The following is a 22,007-nucleotide window of genomic DNA, read 5'->3' on the forward strand; positions in this document are numbered from 1 at the left end:
AGAGTATTGTGGGGTATTGCAGAGTATTGCAGGGCATTGCAGAGTAGTGCAGGGCATTGCAGAGCATTAGGGATGGCTGAGCATGGATGGATGGCACTAAACATCCAGCCCACAGCGCTGCAGCCATCCATCCATCCCCCTCTCCGCTCACAGTGTACCAATCGGTACACAGAGGGGAGGAGAGGAACCGGCGTCATGAGATGACGCCGGTTTGTTTACATGTGATCGCTCCGTCATTTGACAGAGCGATCACATGGTAAACGGCCGCGATCAGCAGCCATTTACCAGGATCCGTGATGCGCCGGGTCCTCTGGACCCGGCGGTTACGGATGTGTTCGGGTGCGCACCCCAGGGGGCGCGCGTGAGGGGAATTCTGGGAGGACGTCATAGTACGCCCTCCCAGAGTTAAGCAACCGCCCTGCAGCCGTTTTGACGTCGCTTCCGCCCAGTAATGGTATGGAGCGGGAAATGGTATGGAGACGGGTGTTGGCCATCTTACCCTCACTTGTCTCGATACCCAGCATGGATGAACATCCGTTCGCTTCCGCCGCTGCTGATGGCTCCGGTAAGCGGCGGAGGGCACCGGAGCGCAGCGTGAGGGGGTGGCTCCCTCTCCTGCTGCCGATAAAAGTGATCTTGCAGCAAATCCGCCTCAGAGACCACTATTATCGGAAACCGGACCGCCGGCCGAAGAAGAGGAAACCGGGGTTATGGTAGCTAGCTGCTGCTATAATAACAATATTCCTCTTCAAACTTAGGGTGTATATCGGCGTGCGGCGGTTCAGAAGTGGTTAAGAAATTCTGCTATGAGTAGTCCTTCAGATCCCTGCTGATGAAACCATCTTTTATATTATGACAGCCAATTCTGAGCAATATACTGCTGTTGCATTCTGCCTGGAGAGAAAATAGGCCAATACAATTACATTTTCCCCTTATTTGCACAGAACAAATGTAAATGCAGTTACACACAAATGTACAAGGAGTACATTAATGGTTTAAAAAGCATAAGCTGGAATCCCCCTTTAAGTATGGCGGATTATGGTTGCTTACCTGCTGTGTCATTGCTGCCGTCCACACTCCATAAACTGATGGCACCAAGGAAGAAGAATGGTAAAGGGATGTTGGTCCCCATCTAGACGGAGCTCTTATAATGAGCACAAGTCTTCAGAGTTACGATGTTTTAATGCTTCCACTTATGATGATATCACTGATGACGAAGGAGGGGATTTTATTATTTTGCTTTTTTTTTTTAATCTCTAGGGGAAGAAAGAACCATCTCTAATGCACCAAATATGATTACTTTAATCTTCACCCTAATGACGCAATCAACTGAAACCTACAAGCCGGCTCTAATGCCTGAAGAGGACCAGCCACAACTGGGAGTATGGCAGAGTCGGAATACTCCAGAACATAAAATAGAGGGTTAGTGTAAGGAGAAGCTGGACTCAACTCAATGGTTAAAATAACAGGATTTCCCATCCGGAACAAAACAATAATGCTTTCTAGTGATTGCTCTTAGTCAACAGGCATCGGTGAGAAATGCTGGGACTTTGGATACAGCCCCAAGCAGTGGCGGCCACTCATGCAGGGCGCATGGGTGGCACGCCCCCTAATCCATGCGCCCGCCCCCTAATCTCTATGCAGGGCGCCGGACGTATGGATTCCAATGGGGGTTTTTTTTTTTTAAGGACATGATTAGAGCCTGAAGCTCTAATTAACTTCAAGAAAGGGTGGGCTCACCCAGTTGTGTGACATTAGCGAATAATTATTCGCTAATGTCTTCCTGTTTCTCCCCCTGGCCAATCAGGAAGCAGGTCCTGAGACCCAATGGGCCGGGAGTCCTAAGACCCCATTGGCCAGATTCCAGGGCTCCTGATTGGCCGAGAAGTAGGCAGGCAGATGAGGGAAGCAGGTGGGCAAGCAGAAATGACATGATCTCTCTCCGCCTGCCCCGCATCACCTTTCTATCGCCCTCATAGCCTGGCCTCTTCCATGTCGGAGGTGCAGCGGGGAGCAAAGAAACGACATCATCTCTCACCGCCCGCCTCGCATCACCGCTCTCCTGCCTTCACTCGGAACCCATCACTGCACAGAGGTCTACCTCTGTGGTAAATGGACCAGTGTTGCCACCAATGCAGTGACAATTCACATCTGGTGGCACTGGCAGGCAGTGTGGCAAGTGACAATCCACATCTGGTGGCAGGCGATGTGGCAAGTGACAAGCTGCATCTGGTGGCAGGGGAAGTGGCAAGTGATAAGCTGCATCTGGTGGCAGGCGATAGTGGCATATGACATGCCCAGGGCTGCCACTGATTCTGCATTATGGTGAGTTGAACTATTTCATTTTATATTACAATGTAATAATAGAAATAATGCGCTTCAATCATCCTGACACCATAACAACCATGGTGCTGGGATGATTGAAGCGCTAACACCAGCCATTGCCCTGTAAAATTGCCTGCAAAATATCCCTCCCCCCCCGCACACGCCCCCACCACCAGGACTTGGCACAAAAAGGTTGGGGACCGCTGTTGTATATAAAATGCGCTATTTATTTTTCATAAAGTGTTTCCCAGTGCTAAACCTTTCATCCAGTTCCTAAATTTCTGCATTTGTAAATTTCAAAATATACACGGAGAAATAGAAGTGGTAAAAAAAAGCACTTGTTGGTTTAACTAATCATCTTTCTTGTAAAATTTTCCTTTAAGGGGGCGTGGCAGGGGGTGTGTCTTATGCCTACATACTTTTACTAATAGGTGTCTCTGGTTCCCATCTCAATAAGTTGGGAGGTATGCAAAACCTAATGTGCTGGGGTTTACCATGTAGCATAGTACTGCAGGGACATGTAACCCCTGGCTGCTGAAATGCTGGGACCAGTGATTTGTGTTCAGTATGGGGAAAGGGTCACCACAGAGGACAGCATCTGGTTAAAACCTTCTAATAAAAACAGTTTTCTAATAGATAGAGTGGATAGATGGTGTGCAGAGAGTAGAAGTGGAAACATATAGCATTAAAACCCATGTAGGGATGTAGTATCTTTCTTAATTCCCCTATTGCCTTTTTGTAATTCGATAGGACAGGGGTCAGCAACCGGTCAATCACAATCTACCTGTCAATCACAGCCATGCAACGGGTAGATTGTGACCCCGTCATCATGCTCTCTGCACTACAGCTGCCATGCCAATGCCATGATCTCAGCACTCAGACTACAGCCAGGGCCATCTTAATAGCATCATGGGTCCCTGGGCAAAGTAATGATATGGGGCCCCTACAAGCCTGCCCACATACACAGGCAAAGACACACACACACACACACACACAACTACACAGGCACACACACACATGTACAAAGACACACACACATGTACACAGGCACACACATATGTACACAGGCACACACATGTACAAAGACACACACACATGTACAAAGACACACACACACACACTTGTACACAGGCACACACATGTACAAAGACACATATACACATGTACTCAGGCACACACATGTACAAGGACACATACACACATGTACACAGGTGTAACGGAACGTCCCACACTCCGCTTGAGTGCTTCCGTCAGTATACCACTTCCTCCCAGTCTGGATACAGCACTTCAGCTGGGGAAGTTCCTTGTAATCCATTATTTCGTCCAACCGCCACTCCAAATCACTCCCAAAGTTAGGGTCCCCTGTCAGCTTCACATACTACAGTCCCAGGCCGCCGTAGCCAAAGCCTTCCATTGGGCTGTCATCCACTATCCAAGGGCATGCTTGGGATACATGCCACCGGAGGGCTCTGTAGCTCTCATCCAGCCGCATCTCTGCCCAGACCAGCCTGCTTAATTCCGCTGTCTGCTCCTTGTTCGTTTTGTCTCCCAAAAACAGAACCCGCAATCCATACTGCATCCAGTACCTTTCCTCGATAGAGGGGAGAAGTTTTCCCTGGTGTCGTTGCTCACGGGCTAGCGCTTCCTTCCAGAGTTCACAGCGGATAGAAACAAACCATCCCAGCAGGACCTGCTCTGATACTGGTCCTCTGTGCTGTATCTGCATGTCTCGCAACCTCCTTCTGAATTCCTCTTCCATGGTGGCTGGTATCTGTACCTCTCCTCTCCTGCTATCCGACCTTGGACCCAGGTGAAAGCTTGGATGTCCCAGACTGCAGGAAGTATCCCGCTGCTTGCCACCAATGTAACGGAGTGTCCCACACTTCGCTTGAGTGCTTCCATCAGTATACCACTTCCTCCCAGTCTGGATACAGATATCAGATATTCCAACCGCTCCCAAGCACAAAACAAGACGAGACTTGCTTAGATGCTAACATGGACTGACTCTTTATTTAAGGTCTCACACAAATATATCCAGCAGGATGACTAAAACCCAACCTAATTAACATGAGATAATTATCTAATCATTTATCCAGCCTAGGTGACTAAGAGACATGACCTTTTAGAACAGACTTGTGGTCACCAAGCTTCACACAGTACATTATACATTATTATAATTACAACCACAGGACATTTTCTCACAATAGCAGGAGCTAATTACAATTAACAATACAAACAGTGATCTCCCCCCTCCTCAGCCTAGTCATCAACAAACTATCGTAGGAGTAGACTGTTCGTCTCCTAGCCATTGACTATTCAATACACATTACCATAAACATCAACACAGGGTTAATTAGAACAAACAACAATGTGTGGAATACCCTTAGAACCTATGGTGAGCCAGACTAGACTCATTTACATTAAGCATGTTATAGCAGACATCAGACAGGTGAGTGGAGTTGATATTAACATCTCCTCAGAGTATGTGTCCCAACAGTATGAGTCACTATTGCTAATATGGCACATACAGGGTCCCCGGAGTCTGTGTCTTTTGGGGGACAAGGACCCGAAGCCAAAGTAACAACACCTCAAGGGTACCCCAAATGCCAGGGCCCATAATCTGTAGGCAAGAGGCTCACATTCAGTCCCCTTCAAAAGCCACTGTCCCAGGTGAGTCTGTCACATTTCTCCCCCATCAAAAGTTGACTAACAAGGTGCCAGACCTCCACCTGGTCTGGACATGCGTTAGTCAGGCAGAGTGAACTCCTAAAGTCTGTCCGTATGATCTCCTTTCTTGGCTGCAGGAAATAGTTGACCTTAATAGGTGTGAGGCAGAGGTCATTGATTCTCTGTCAGTCTGTCAGCGCTTCATCTGGGTGGTGTTTACGATTCCATGGCTTGGCCTGTTGTTGGGCAGAGGGGCCCACTGTCCCAGTTCCCTGAAGTTGAGAAGAAATTGTAGGTGCTAGGCAGACGCCAGCAGCACTTTGCCCTGTTGCCAGCGATTCAGCTGGGAGTAGCAGCTTCACTACATCAGCTTGTCGCTGGAGAGAGGGGCTGACTCCCCCGGCTCCCTGGATCTCCGCAGTTGTTGCCGGTGCTGGGCAGAGGTTAGTAGCACTTTGCCCTGTTTCCAGCACTTCTGCTGGGGACTTCACACCCTCTGCTCTGGCTAACCGTTGGGGCAGGAGGCTGGATTCCTCCACTCCCAAACTGTGTAGCTGCCATTGGGGAGGTGAGCCGGCTGCTTCCTGTTCCATTCCCTCATCTGGCTGCTGGGACGACATGTCTGTGGTACTGTCTCCCATGTGCACGGATCTTTGCTGGGGAGGAAAGACCGCTTCCTCCACCCTGGCCAACTGTTGGGGAGGGACAAAGAACACCTCCTCTCCGTTCTCCCCCTGTATCTGCTACTGGGAAGTGATTGCCACCTTCTCACCCTGAGCCTCCGAAACTGCCACAGGTGTGGGGCAGAGGTCTTGGACCCTCTGTCTGGTGACCAGCACTTCAGCTGGGGAAGTTCCTTGTAACTCCACAGATACTGCTGTTGGTGCTGGGCAGAGCACAGTGAAGTTTGGCCCTAATACCAGCTCTTCTGCTGGAGGCTCATCAGGTTGTTCTCCCTCAGCAGAAAAGTCTATTAAATCCCCTATCTCTATAACTGGTGTCTGTGGATAGAGGTTTACCATCTCCTGTCCATGGAACCCAGAAGATGCTATCAGTGCTGGGCAGAGGTTAGCAGAGCTCTGCCCTGTTATCAGCACTTCAGGTTTGGGGATGGCAATCTTCAGATTTTCCACTGCCGATTCTCTGGCATGCTGCTGGACAGGCACATTCCTCCATCCAAGATCATCCCATGCAGAAACAGGATCATCAAGGTCAGTCAGCACTTGCTGCATCTGCCATAAGACCTCCACCTCCCTAGCTGTGGGGGCGGGTTGGCAAAGCACACTGTTACTCTGCCACATTGCCGACTCTTCAGCCAGGATTTCAGAGTTGTCACCAGGTATTCCCTGATAGTCCCAGGCAAAGGGAGCCCAGCCCTGGCGCTGACCAGAGTCTAGCAGCCGTCTGTAGGTGATCTCCATCTCCGATTCCTGAACGGCCAGAAACTCTCTATCTTCCAGTGCCCAGTGCACTTCCGAGACGTTCAGTAGCTGTTCTCTGTAATCCATTATTTCGTCCAACCGCCACTCCAAATCACTCCCAAAGTTAGGGTCCCCTGTCAGCTTCACATACTACAGTCCCAGGCCGCCGTAGCCAAAGCCTTCCATTGGGCTGTCATCCGCTATCCAAGGGCATGCTTGGGATACATGCCACCGGAGGGCTCTGTAGCTCTCATCCAGCCGCATCTCTGCCCAGACCAGCCTGCTTAATTCCGCTGTCTGCTCCTTGTTCGTTTTGTCTCCCAAAAACAGAACCCGCAATCCATACTGCATCCAGTACCTTTCCTCGATAGAGGGGAGAAGTTTTCCCTGGTGTCGTTGCTCACGGGCTAGCGCTTCCTTCCAGAGTTCACAGCGGATAGAAACAAACCATCCCAGCAGGACCTGCTCTGATACTGGTCCTCTGTGCTGTATCTGCATGTCTCGCAACCTCCTTCTGAATTCCTCTTCCATGGTGGCTGGTATCTGTACCTCTCCTCTCCTGCTATCCGGACCTTGGACCCAGGTGAAAGCTTGGATGTCCCAGACTGCAGGAAGCATCCCGCTGCTTGCCACCAATGTAACGGAGTGTCCCACACTTCGCTTGAGTGCTTCCATCAGTATACCACTTCCTCCCAGTCTGGATACAGATATCAGATATTCCAACCGCTCCCAAGCACAAAACAAGGCGAGACTTGCTTAGATACTAACATGGACTGACTCTTTATTTGAGGTCTCACACAAATATATACAGCAGGATGACTAAAACCCAACCTAATTAACATGAGATAATTATCTAATCGTTTATCCAGCCTAGGTGACTAAGAGACATGACCTGTTAGAACAGACTTGTGGTCACAGAGCTTCACACAGTACATTATACATTATCATAAGTACAACCACAGGACATTTTCTCACAATAGCAGGAGCTAATTACAATTAACAATACAAACAGTGACCCCCCCCCCCTCAGACTAGTCATCAACAAACTATAGTAGGAGTAGACTGTTCGTCTCCAAGCCATTGACTATTCAATACACATTACCATAAACATCAACACAGGGTTAATTAGAACAAACAACAATGTGTGGAATACCCTTATCACCTGTGGTGAGCCAGACTAGACTCATTTACATTAAGCATGTTATAGCAGACATCAGACAGGTGAGCGGAGTTGATATTAGCATCTCCTCACAGTATGTGTCCCAACAGTATGACTCTATTCCTTATTGCTAATATGTCAAATACGGGGTCCCCAGAGTCTGTGTCTCTTGGGGGACAAGGAACCGAAGCCAAAGTAACAACACCTCAAGGGTACCCCAAATACCAGGGCCCATAATCTGTAGGCAAGAGGCTCACATTCAGTCCCCTCCAAAAGCCTCTGTCTCGGGTGAGTCTGTCACAACAGACACACACACATGTAAACAGGCACACACACACATATGTACACAGACACACACACACACACGTACACAGGCACACACACACACACATGTACACAGGCAAAAACACACATGTACACAGGCACACACATGTACACAGGCACACATGTACAAAGACGCACACACACGTACACAGGCACACACATGTACAAAAACACACACACACATGTACACAGGCACACACATGTACACAGGTACACATGTACACACACACATGTACACACATGTACACACACACACACATATACACAGGCAAACACATGTACACAGACACACACACACACACACGTACACACACACACACACACACGATTGTACGCAGACAAGCAACATATACACAGGCACACACATGTACACAGGCACACACATGTAAACAGACAGACACACAGAGGCACGCACACACACATGTACACAGACACACACAGGCATGCACACACACATGTACTTAGGCACACACACATGTACACAGGCACACACACACACGTACACAGGCGCACACACACACATGTACAAAGGCACACACATGTACAAAGGCACACACACATGTACACAGGCAAACACACACACACGTACACAGGCACACACACACATGTACACAGGCACACACACATGTACACAGGCACACACATGTACAAAGGCACATACACAAATGTACACAGGCACACACACACACATGTACACAGGCACACACACACACATACACACAGGCACACACACACACATACACAGGCACACACACATGTACACACACACACACATGTACAAAGGCACATACACAAATGTACACAGGCACACACACACACACACACATGTACACAGGCACACACACACGTACAAAGGCACACACACATGTACACAGGCACACACATGTACAAAGACACATACACACATGTACACAGGCATACACACATGTACACAGGCACACACACACACATGTATACAGGCACACACACATGTACACAGGTGCACACACACATGTACAAAGACACACACACATGTACACAGACACACACACACATACACACAAACATGTACACAGGAACACACATGTACAAAGACAACAGACACACACACATGTAAACAGGCACACACACACATATGTACACAGACACACACACACACACGTACACAGGCACACACACACACACATGTACACAGGCAAACACACACATGTACACAGGCAAACACACACACATGTACACAGGCACACACATGTACACAGGCACACATGTACAAAGACGCACACACACGTACACAGGCACACACATGTACAAAAACACACACACACATGTACACAGGCACACACATGTACACAGGCACACATGTACATACACACATGTACACACATGTACACACACACACACATATACACAGGCAAACACATGTACACAGACACACACACACACACACACGTACACACACACACACACACACGATTGTACGCAGACAAGCAACATATACACAGGCACACACATGTAAACAGACAGACACACAGAGGCACGCACACACACATGTACACAGACACACACAGGCGTGCACACACACATGTACTTAGGCACACACACATGTACACAGGCACACACACACACGTACACAGGCGCACACACACATGTACAAAGGCACACACATGTACAAAGGCACACACACATGTACACAGGCAAACACACACACACGTACACAGGCACACACACACATGTACACAGGCACACACACATGTACACAGGCACACACATGTACAAAGGCACATACACAAATGTACACAGGCACACACACACACACATGTACACAGGCACACACACACACATACACACAGGCACACACACACATACACAGGCACACACACATGTACACAGGCACACACATGTACAAAGGCACATACACAAATGTACACAGGCACACACACACACACACACACATGTACACAGGCACACACACACGTACAAAGGCACACACACATGTACACAGGCACACACATGTACAAAGACACATACACACATGTACACAGGCATACACACATGTACATAGGCACACACACACACATGTATACAGGCACACACACATGTACACAGGTGCACACACACATGTACAAAGACACACACACATGTACACAGACACACACACACATACACACAAACATGTACACAGGAACACACATGTACAAAGACACACACACACGTACACAGGCACACACGTACACAGGCACACATGTACACAGGCACACACACACACATGTACACAGGCACACACATATACACAGACACACACATGTACACACACACACACATGTACACACACACATACACACATGATTGTACACAGACATGCAAAATATACACAGGCACACACATGTACACAGGCACACACATGTAAACACACAGGCGTGCACACACACATGTACACAGACACACACATGTACACAGGCACACACACACATGTACACAGGCACACACATGTACAAGGTACATACACAAATGTACACAGGCACACACACATGTACACAGGCACACACATGTACAAAGACACACACACACATGTACACAGGCACACACACACACACACATGTACACAGGCACACACACACACACATGTACACAGGCACACACATGTACACATACACATGTACACAGGCACACACACACACGTACACAGGCACACACACACACGTACACAGGCACACACACATGTACACAGGCACACACACATGTACACAGGCACACACATGTACAAATACACACACATACACAAGCACACACACACATGTAAACAGGCACACACGTACAAAGACACAAACACACATGTACACAGGCACACACATGTACACACACACGTACACACATACACAGACACACACATGTACACACACATGATTGTACACAGACACACACATGTACACAGGCACACACATGTACAAAGACACACATACACATGTACACAGGCAAACACACACACACACATGTACACAGGCAAACACACACACATGTACACAGGCAAACACGTGTACAAATACACACACGTACACAGGCACACACACATGTAGACAGGCACACACATGTACAAAGACACACACATACACATGTACACAGGTACACATGTACACACATACACACACACATGTACACACATGTACACAGACACACATATGTACACAGGCACACACATGTACACAGACACACACACACATGTACACACACACACACACACACATGTACACACACACATGATTTGACACAGACACACACATATACACAGGCACACACTTGTAAACAGACTGACACACACAGGCGCGCACACACACACATGTACACAGACATTGACACAGGCATGCACACACACACACACATATGTACACACACACACGTATACAGGAACACACACACACACATGTGCACAGGCACCCCCCCTTACTTGTAGAACAGTCCTTACTTGTTAGGTGGTGTTCCTTGTTGTGCAGCACACATGAAGAGTGCATATGCAGGAATTTACCAGAGGTGGCAGCAGAGAGCCCGGTGTGAGAGCTCAATGACACTCACACACATTCCGAAAGCCAGCGCAGCCATGGTGCTCTCCTGCACACGCCCCTGCCTTCTCCCATCCCCACCAGCCAGCCGGGCTCTTCTACACGCTCTGGGCCTCGGGCCCCTTACTAGTGTATGGGCTCTGTACCCCCCTGCCAGCCGGACTGCCTTTGCCCACTAAGCCCGACTCCCTTACCCCACTGCTACTTCTAGTTGTCTGGCTCTGATGGGGCCCCATGTGAACCTGGGGCCCCTTGGCAGTGCCCAGGGTTGCCCGCTCAGTAAGATAGCCCTGAGTTACATAGTTGGTAAGGTTGTGTTACATGGTTAGTAAGGTTGAATAAAGACACCAGTCTATCTAGTTCAGCCTGTGTAGTTGTGCATGTTCATAATTATTCCCCGTATCCCTGTATACTATACTCGCTTAGATACAAGTCCAAGAGTTTTTTAAAACTATCAATACTTCCTGTTGAAACCACCGATTGTGGAAATCCCCCTATGCAGCTTAAGATTAAACCACTTCTCCAATTTCATTGAGTGGCCCCGTGTCTTCTTACACTTCCAGAGACTGAATAGTTTTCTTCCTATGCTGGGATCAACATTGAGGTATTTGTATATCACTATTATATTTCCTCTCAAGCGTCTTTTCTCCAGAGAGAATAAATTTAGTGCTTATAGTCGTTCCTCATAACTGAGGTCCTCCAGTCCCATTAACTTTGTTGCCCTTCTCTGAACTCTCTACAGTTCCCGCAGTCCCCCTCTGAGGATCTGTGACCAGAATTAGACAGAATACTCCGGAATCAGAGTTTTATAAAGTGGTAGGATTATCGTTTTATCTCTGGAGTAAATTCCCTTTTTGATACATGCTAATATTCTGCTAACTTTGCTTGCAGCAGCTTGGCATTGCATGCCATTGCTGAATCTGTGATCTACTAAGACCCCCAGACCGATTCTCCCAGAGGTTTTTCCCCTAGCGAGCAACTTGCATTAGCATTTTTAGCCCCCAAGTGCATTACTTGACTGGTCCACTGTTCATTTCTCCTTAAGATTAATCTAAATAATAACACAGGCAGCAAAATTCTTTTGACTGGGTTAATAGACATGTGGAATTTGTTTAGTTCTGAATTCATTTTTTAACGAATTTTGACAAATTCATTATTTCCGAAAATTCCGAATTTCCGAAATTTAAATTTCAAATTTCTGACCATTCGGAATTTTGGAAATTCGGAATTTCGGAAATTCGGAAAATTTGAAATTTCGAATTTCTGAAATTTTGAGTTTCTGAAATTTCCAATTTCAGAAATTCAAAATTCGGAAATTTGAAATTTCAAAAATTCAAAATTTCGGAAATTGGAATATTTCAGAAATTGGAAAATTCAAAGAATCGAAATTGGGAAATTCGAAATTTCATAAATTTGAAAATTCAAAAATTTGGAAATTTGAAAATCCAAAAATAAGAATTAAAATCTGGAAATTCAAAAGAATGAAAATATGAAAATTCGAAAACTCGATAATCTGAAATAATAACTAATAATAGTAGTACGAATTTATCCGAAGTTATAAATTATTTGAAATAATAAATGCCGTGTCTAAATGAATGGAACGTAACAATCTAATAAAAACCTTTTTATTATTATTATTATTATATTATTTATTATTAATTTGTTCCATTCCATTTGTTTATATGCGGCATTTGTTATTTCAGATAATTTGTAACTTCAGATAAATTTGTATTAGTTATGTTCACAAACAGTCAGATTTGAATGGTAATTCCAATACCTATAATTTAATAGTTAGTTATTATTAGTTAGTTATTATTTCAAATTTTACTGATTTTCTTTCTTTTTTCCAGATTTTCGGATTTTCGAATTTCCGAATTCTCGAATTCTGAAAATCCGAAAATTCGGAATCCGAAAATTTGAAATTAGAAAATTCCAGAACTCTGGATTTTCGAATTTCTGAATTTTCGAATATCCGAAAAAAGCAAAAAAACAAATGAAACAAAAACAAACAAATTTTTTGTCAGTGCACATGTCTATGGGTTAATACTTTTATTACTTATGCATCGGCCACAGCTTGACAACTGTAAAATAACCATCAAACCAGTAAACATATATGACCCCAGATGATGTCCTGTAGAGACGAAACACGTCGGAACGATCCTCACTGTTGCTTGTATTGATTTTACATCAGCGCTGTCTTTTATCTTCAATCATGTGAGTGTTATTCACTTTTTTAATAAATCAAAGTTTTTTACGGAATTACACTATGGTCCTCTTTTGCTTTCTTCTTCAAAAACATTATTATATACCTGCGGAAATCCGAGCTCCGGTTGGTCGGTTGTATTACATCCCTTTTTAGTTTCAACTTGGCGATCTTTGGAGGGAATACCTACCGGTGGATATCGGTTCTGAGTCCGTTCTACGGTTTATTAAAGCCTGTTTGACACGCAGGGCGGATGCTCTGACGTGTTCAAACTATCTGGTAAGCCTCCCTTTTAACAGGTGGTGGTTTTCTTCACTATTTGATATATGCACCGGGTCCAAGATATACTTTCAATTTTATTCATATGAAGAATATACTTATGGACACTTATTTAGTCTTTTTTTGTTTTGTTTTTACAATCTTTATGTGTGATCTATAAGAGACATTCCAACTGAGGATTCACACATAATATTGATTTTGTCTAGATTCATTTAACGTGATTATTTATATTGGTATACTCAAAGTATGTAGTCTCTTCGTGGTTAAATTCACTTATGCACACTGCACTAGGCACATTATATATTAGCGCTACACTTTATGTTTTCCCAGTAAACATATATAGCCAACACCAAATCCTTTTTTGCAGTGCTGAGTGGCGTATCCCAACTTTCCTTACTTATTAGGAGCCAATTCAACCCCCAGCCGTCCAGTTTAGGCTCAGGGGGCTTACTAAGGGGTTCCTGTTCCCCATTCAACCAACTCCATCAGCCACCTACCACCTCAGCCCGCAAAAGGGATAATAAAATTGTATCACAGCAAACTGAAATGACGTAAACCAATATTAAACATTGCAGCCAAGATTTAACTACAACAGTATCCAAAAATAACCCAACAGACGCAACACAAAGCCAAAGTCAATTTTTTTTTTATTATTTTATTTTTTTTATTTAGATCTCTCTTTTTTATCTCATATTTTTTAAAAAATCATAACAACAAAGTACAGCAACAAACTACAGCAAAAAAGGGAGGGAGGGTGGGGACAGAGGGACCAGTAATTGACGTGATTTGACGTGATGCAGAAGTCTCCTCCATTTTACTTTTCCCCACCAATAACCTGCCACCAAATTTATACCCCCTCACCAACCCACCCCTTAGCCATTGCTTAACCCTTTTGATGCCAGTTGAAATGGGTGGAAAAACTCTGCAGTAGACAGCGGTGCCTGTCTTTTTGCAAATATCTCCTAAACAGTGTGGGTTTAGGAGATATTTCTTGGACCTACAGGTAAGCCTTAATCTAGGCTTAACTGTAGGTCAAAGTGGTCTGGAAGGTTTTACAACCACTTTAAACCTCATTTGCCATATAATTGCCCACCCCGTTATTTTATTGAGGTCTTCTTGTAAAGTTTCTATATCTTGCTGTGAAGTTTCCCTAATTAGCTTTGTGTCACCTAGATTTTTTTACCTACACATGGTAAACTGGATGAACTGGGAACAAACGAAAAGCAGACTCCATGTCAGATTTTGCTATTAGAGCCTCTTTGTCGTAGCAGCGAACCCAGCTCACCGCTGCGTCTAAAGAAGTATACGACACCGGACACGCTTCCGGATCGATTTCATCATTGACAGAACCTCCCTTCGGGAAGGACAGGTGATGGATCAGTCTGAACTTTTGTGGTTCCTTCTTAGGCACCACCCACCAGAACACCAAATCCGGCAGAGGCTTCACTGCAAAAGGCCCACCCATGCGACCCAGTGCCACCTCTTTAGCCAATTTTTCATATACCACCCCTAGATGCTTCAATGCTGAACGCAAATCCTGCACCAATGGCGGCATGGCCGCCAAGGAACATGGGATGCGAAAACCTTCCAAGAATTTCACCCTCAACAGGCGCACAGCATCCTGGTCCGGATATCTACTTAGGAAAGGATGCATCCTTTTCCCCTTCACTGGCGTCATTCCCCTTGTTTGCAAAATCTCCGGCACGACCCTTGCCTTTTTTAAAGCAGCGGGACAGGGGATGCGAACCTCCACAGCCCGAGCATTCATGTTTAAAACGGCACGATCCCCCAAACTTACATGATCCCTCGTTGTATTGCCAACATATACCCCATTTTTTATTGGCCGGTTGTCCAGTGCGCAAGCCAATCAATAAACGCTTATTGGGAATGTTTTTTACTAAAAATATGTAGCAGAATACATATTGGCCTAAATTGATGAAGAAATTTGATTCATTTTTACATTTTTTCATTGGATGTGTTTTATAGCAGAAAGTAAGAAATATTGTTTTTATTTCAAAATTGTTGGTCTTTTTTTGTTTATAGCGCAAAAAAATAAAAACCGCAGAGGTGATCAAATACCACTAAAAGAAAGCTCTATTTGTGGGGGAAAAAAAAGGACATCAATTTTATTTGGGTACAACGTCGCACGACCGCGTAATTGTCAGTTAAATTAACGCAGTGCCCTATCGCAAAAAATGGCCTGGTCATGAAGGGGGTAAAACCTTTCCGGGGCTGAAGTGGTTAAACTATAGGTAAAATAGTTTAAGTTGGTAATTCTTCTATTCAGGTCTCTGTGCCATAGCAGCTAATTTGGGAAAGATTCCATTTTTATTGGAATTTCCTTTCAAATTTGGCTAAAGTAACTGTTATGCCCCGTACACACGGTCGGATTTTCCGATGGAAAATGTGTGATAGGACCTTGTTGTCGGAAATTCCGACCGTGTGTAGGCTCCATCACACATTTTCCATCGGATTTTCCGACACACAAAGTTTGAGAGCAGGCTATAAAATTTTCCAACAACAAAATTCCGATCGTGTGTACAAATACCCAACGCACAAAGTGCCACGCATGCTCAGAATAAATTAAGAGACGAAAGCTATTGGCTACTGCCCCGTTTATAGTCCCGACGTACGTGTTTTACGTCACCGCGTTCAGAACGATCGGATTTTCCGACAAGATTTGTGTGACCGTGTGTATGCAAGACAAGTTGGAGCCAACATCCGTCGGAAAAAAATCAATGGATTTTGTTGTCGGAATGTCCCATCAATGTCCGACCGTGTGTACGGGGCATTAGTGTAACGAATACGAATGCATCCGAAGTAACAAATGGCGCATCTAAACGAATGGAACAAATAAGAATGCATCCGAAGTTACGAATGCCGATCATAACGAATGATCCGATAAACGGAAAAAAAACAAACGGATGAAACGAAAATGAAACCGAACTAATTTTTCGGTAGTCCACTCTCTAGCGCAGAGTAACACAATATGATTATTGCCACTCTGATCTGCGGATCGAGAGGCGGTAACCACTTTTTATAGAGGGGCGGCACAGTCTGATTATGATCTACATATCATGTGGCAGCAATTTATCGGTAGATCATCATCGATCTGCTGCTGACCTATGCTTCAGAATGACAACAGAAAACACATCATGGCTTTTGCTACTTCTTTGGGTTGCAGAGACTTAAGCCTAGTACACACGGGCCGAATGGCGAGCGGCATTCAGCCTGTGTGGACTGTGTACTGCAGCTGGTCGGACGGGGTATGAATAAAAAGTGCTCTGATTTGGGCATTTAGGGTTGCCACATTTTCTTCAAGTCAAACCCGAACACTAGAGGCGCACAGCAATATTTTTATTTTTTTGTATAATCTATACATATATTTTGCTAATGAATAACATTTCTAATCATATGAAGTTAACAACAAGAGTCCCCCTTTACATCAGAGTCCAAAGAGTTCCACTTTCACATCTGAACTTGCAGAGTTCCCTTTCACTGTAAGGGGCGACTCTGCAGACTCTGATGTAAGGGAGAACTCTGGGGACTCGGACATAAGGGATGCTCTGGGAACCCTGATTTAAGGAGGGGGAACACTGAGAACTCTGATGTAAGGAAGAACACTGCGACCTCTGGTGTAAAGAGGAACTCTAAAGTAAGGGGTGCTCTGAGAACCCTGATTTACCTTAGTGTACTCACTCAGAGGCAGGAGAGAGAAGGGGGGAGACTTCAGTCACAGACAGGGAATGGATGGTGAGCTCACTCACCCCTTGGCAGGTGGCACCTCTCGTCCAGATGTATCTGAGGCTGCTGGACTTCAAATTTCTAGACCCCTTTTTTCTTTTCTGAGGCACAGCCCCAGGGATTGCAGTGTGGGCAGACACAGGGGGATAGGGGTGGGACAAAGAGGTGCAGATTGAGCCCTCTCTTTTCTCCCCTCTGTGTGTGTTGGGGGGGGGGGGGTTATTAGTGCTGAAAGAGCCAGCAACCCTGCTCGGAAGCCATAGTCCAGTTTGAATAATGTGTCTGGGTTTCAGGCAGTCTGAAACCCGGACACATGATTCCAAACCTGAATCCTGGACAGGTGGCAACCCTAGGGGCGTTCCCTTGTCAGAACACAAAAGCACAGCAGGGGAGATCGCTGTACTAACATTGCATGGTTAGTACAGCGGCTTCTCCAGAGCTGTCAGTTTTTCTCTTTCGTTCAGCCCGCTGGGTTGAAGGAAAAATAAACTACTAGTGTGTACCAGGCTTAAGACAAAGTCTCCTTTGTTGTTGATTTTATGGAACTACCTGTTCGTCTATGGTCAGCCTTATATTTGCCACAACACACTAAGCTGTACACAAGCTTCCTACACTTTGAAGACCCAAAGTAATAGATAACTGGGTCCAGACAACAGCTGATGCCACTGCAACTAACGGATAGCATGTAGACAAAGTACACAAAGTTACCAAATGGCTTATCGAAATTGAGATAATAAATGAAAAAGATAATATTGGTCGGGCCAAAACAGATGATATATTCAAAGAGTGTAATGGCGCAAAGGAACACTGATCTGGATTTTTTAAAGGTGCTTTCAATTGTGGAGGAGCTTAAACTTCGGATGGTCACGATGTAACAGAATGTTGTAATCATAAAAGGCAGCAAAAAGAAAATGGAAATAAAAGCGGTGAAATAATAAAAGTAAAAACGTTGAATATGTGCCCTTTCCAGCATGTCATAACAAGTTGTAATGTTTAGTTGGTCAATGTGAACAGTTAGCTTGCTCATGAGAAGTGGCACAGTGCCGGCAATGGAAACCAACCAGATCAAGAAACAGGTAATCCAGGCTCTTTTCACTGTGCGCCATAAAAGGGACTGTATGGGGTAGACCACCGCCAAGAACCGGTCCACGCTGATACCGGTAATGAGCAGGATGGAGCCGTACATGTTGGAGTAAAATGCAGCAGTGACTAATCGGCACATTTCTTCTCCAAAAACCCAATTGTTTCCTAAAATTCGGTAAACAATGTTGAAAGGAAGCAAGATCACGAAGAGGACATCAGAGACAGCTAAGTTCAACATAAAGACCACCGATGGAGTCTTCACTTGAATCCCGAACAAGAATGTGATGATCGCTATTACATTGCAAGGCAGTGATAGGAGGAATATGAACGTGTAGACAGAAGGTATAAATGTCGTCAACCACCGACTCCTGAGATAAGCTAAAAGTTCTGAAAGCTTATTGTTTTCATTGTCAGTTTCTGGATCTAAAGAAAACAACAAATAATTAGGAAATGAAATACGGCGACTGAACATGGCATTAGCACTATAATGAAAACTCGAACAGGACAAAGCATTATTAAACATAGTGTACTCAAAAAAGAAAATGGCGAATTGAGGTTGTGAGGAAAGGGCTTTCCCAGCATGGTAGAGGCCATGCCCTCTGGTGGGTGGGCTCTTTGCAATTGGCTCGCTAGTTGGGTGGTGGTCAAAGATTTGATAGATTGCCATTACTGTGCAAGATCTTGATACAGCTGAACGCCATGAGTGCGTGAATTTGAGCAGACAGGAGGATTCCATTAATAGTGAACTGTGAGAGTAGCTGTATGTGAACTGTAAATCTGTTTTGTTCCAATAAAGTAATGTGGGCAACCAAATTCCTCCAGTTTGTTAGACTTTCCCAACAGTTCTAGACTGTCACACATATTTATACCAGAAATTATATATAACATTTTCAGAGCATTGTCAAGCTCAGGCACATGAGACATGTGCAAAGTAGACATGTGCGATTAGTTTAGTACGAATTGAAAATTCGTATGAATTTCCGTACATTCGTACATTCGGGAGGATCCAAAATACGAATTGCTATGCTTCTGAATTTTGTACGAAATACGAAATTTCGTTTACGAATTTCGGATCCAAATTCCTAACGAACATTCGTAATTGTTACGAAAAGTTAACGAACCTAAAAGTTAAAAACCCAGGAAGTCAGCACAGCACAGGGATGGTGGGAGCCCCTCATAATGATAAATTCATCATAACGAACATTCGTAATTGTTAGGTAAAGTTAACAAACCTAAGGAAAATTCGTATTTCGTACGAAATTTCAGACACGAATTACGAAATACGAATTAATTCTAATACAAAACAGAACGGAACGAAACAAAACAAATTTATTGATGGCACACGTCTAGTGCAAAGTGCCCACAATCAGCAACAATTACCCGTGAGCAAGTTATTCCTGGGTGGAATGATCTCTCCTCTGTTGGCCTGAATACTTCATAAGAGAATGTCTACCTAGGTAAGTATTGATATCTTTACGTGAGGCATTCTCTCTTTGCAGCGACCACCAATGAAAAGTGTAATTTACTGTATTCTCCCTTTAACCACATATGTAAGAGGACAACCAATGGGAGGGGACAACCTTTCTTCTACTGATTACCAATAGAAGGGAGTATTCTTCCTTCTGCTGATCACCAATGGAAGAGGGATATCCTTCCTTCAGCTGACCTCCAATGAAAGACGACATTCTTCTTCTGCTGATCACCAGTGGTAGGGGGCAACCTTCCTTCTGCTGACTACCAATGAAAGAGGGTATTCTTCATTCTGCTGATTACTAATAGAAGGGGGCAACCCTTCTTCTGCTGACTACCAATAGAAGAGGGTATTCTTTCTTCTGCTGATCACCAATGGGAGGGGACAATCTTCCTTCTGCTGACTATCAATGGAAGGGGATATCCTTCCTTCAGCTGACCTCCAATGACAGAGGACATTCTTCCTTCTGCTGATCACCAGTAGAAGGGAGCAACCTTCCTTCTGCTGACTACCAATGGAAGGGGGGGCATTCTTCCTTCTGCCGATCACCAATGAAAGGGGGCATTCTTCCTTCTGGTTACCACCAATGGAATGAGGTAAACTATCTGTCACTGATCACTAATTTAAGGGGGCATCTTTCCTCCACCAAGCATAATTGTAAGAAGACATTCTTCCCGCCACTGACATTTAATGTAAGGAAGATTCTTCCTGCTACTGATCACCAATTTAATGGTTACTTTTTTTTCCCCACCAATCACCAGTGTAATGAGGCATTCTTCCTCCTACTAAATACCAATGTAAGGGGGCATTCTTTCTTCCGCTGATCTCCAATGTAAGGTGTCATTTTTCCTACCAGTGATCACTAATGTAAGGAGAATCCTTCCTCCTACTGACCACCAACGTAAGGGGTAATCTTCTTCCCACTGACCACCAATGTAATACTTCCTCCTTCTGGCTACCAATGTAAGGTGCATTCTTTCTCCTTCTTACCCTCCTTGTAATTGACCAGGTTTCCTCTCACTGACTGCTGATGTAAGGGCGCATTCTACCTAACCCTGACCACCAATGTAGAGGGACATTGCACTGTGGGTCATCCATTATTTGAACCACAAATATTATGAGTCTCTCTGCAATCCATACTCCAGATATACTCCTGACCTCTGCCCTATGTAAACTGTGTTGTATGCCATATAACCCTGACTGCAGCACTCTATGATTTGCTGTACATTAGACCTGGTTCACATTTGTGCAGTGCGTTCTAGATGCAATACCATTGAACTCTATTTAACAGACATTCTGATTAAAGTGCTTTAAAAATGTAGTAACTGGATTTTTTTTTTTAACGCACAATATCTAAAACACAAACTGCACAGATGTGAGCAGGGTCTTTACACCACCTGACCATTGCACTCTTAATGTTCTGCTGTATATCCAAGGGGGTGAATAAGGTTCAGGAGGGTGTTTTTTTTTAATATGAAACCAAAATTAAGGACACAGTGACATAATCTCATACTAACTGGAGGAAAGTTCAAAATTAATCTTAGAAAGTATTATTTTACTGAAAGGGTAGTTGATGCTTGGAATAAACTACCAGCAGAGGTAGTGAGACAGTCAACAGTAAATGGTTTCAAACATGCTTGGGACAAATATAGATCTATATCCTTCTCCGGGGAGAGAAGGTCCGTGGAGAGAAGGGTGTCCCCTACCTCCAGGGAGAGAAGGGTGTCCCCGTCCTCCGGGGGAGAGAAAGGTGTCCCCAATCCTCCGGGGAGAGAAGGGTGTCCCCTACCTCTGGGGG

At 44.8% G+C, this 22,007-nt stretch overlaps 1 protein-coding gene and 1 pseudogene across 1 annotated transcript; both read right to left on the minus strand.

Annotated features, from left to right (window-relative positions):
• Positions 1-15,589, minus strand: part of LOC141128264 (proteinase-activated receptor 1-like) — a 33,345-nt pseudogene extending 17,756 nt beyond the window's left edge.
• A 2,574-nt stretch (positions 15,590-18,163) lies between these two features.
• Positions 18,164-19,439, minus strand: LOC141128272 (proteinase-activated receptor 1-like). Its single transcript, XM_073615476.1, has 2 exons — positions 19,409-19,439; positions 18,164-19,161 (listed from the first exon to the last, which is right to left on the minus strand). Exons 1-2 carry the CDS (start codon positions 19,437-19,439, stop codon positions 18,164-18,166), a joined length of 1,029 nt encoding a protein of 342 aa, XP_073471577.1.
• Positions 19,440-22,007: the final 2,568 nt, after the last annotated feature.

The sequence above is a fragment of the Aquarana catesbeiana genome, linkage group LG01 (genome assembly GCF_042186555.1).
Source record: "Aquarana catesbeiana isolate 2022-GZ linkage group LG01, ASM4218655v1, whole genome shotgun sequence".
NCBI lineage: Eukaryota > Metazoa > Chordata > Amphibia > Anura > Ranidae > Aquarana > Aquarana catesbeiana.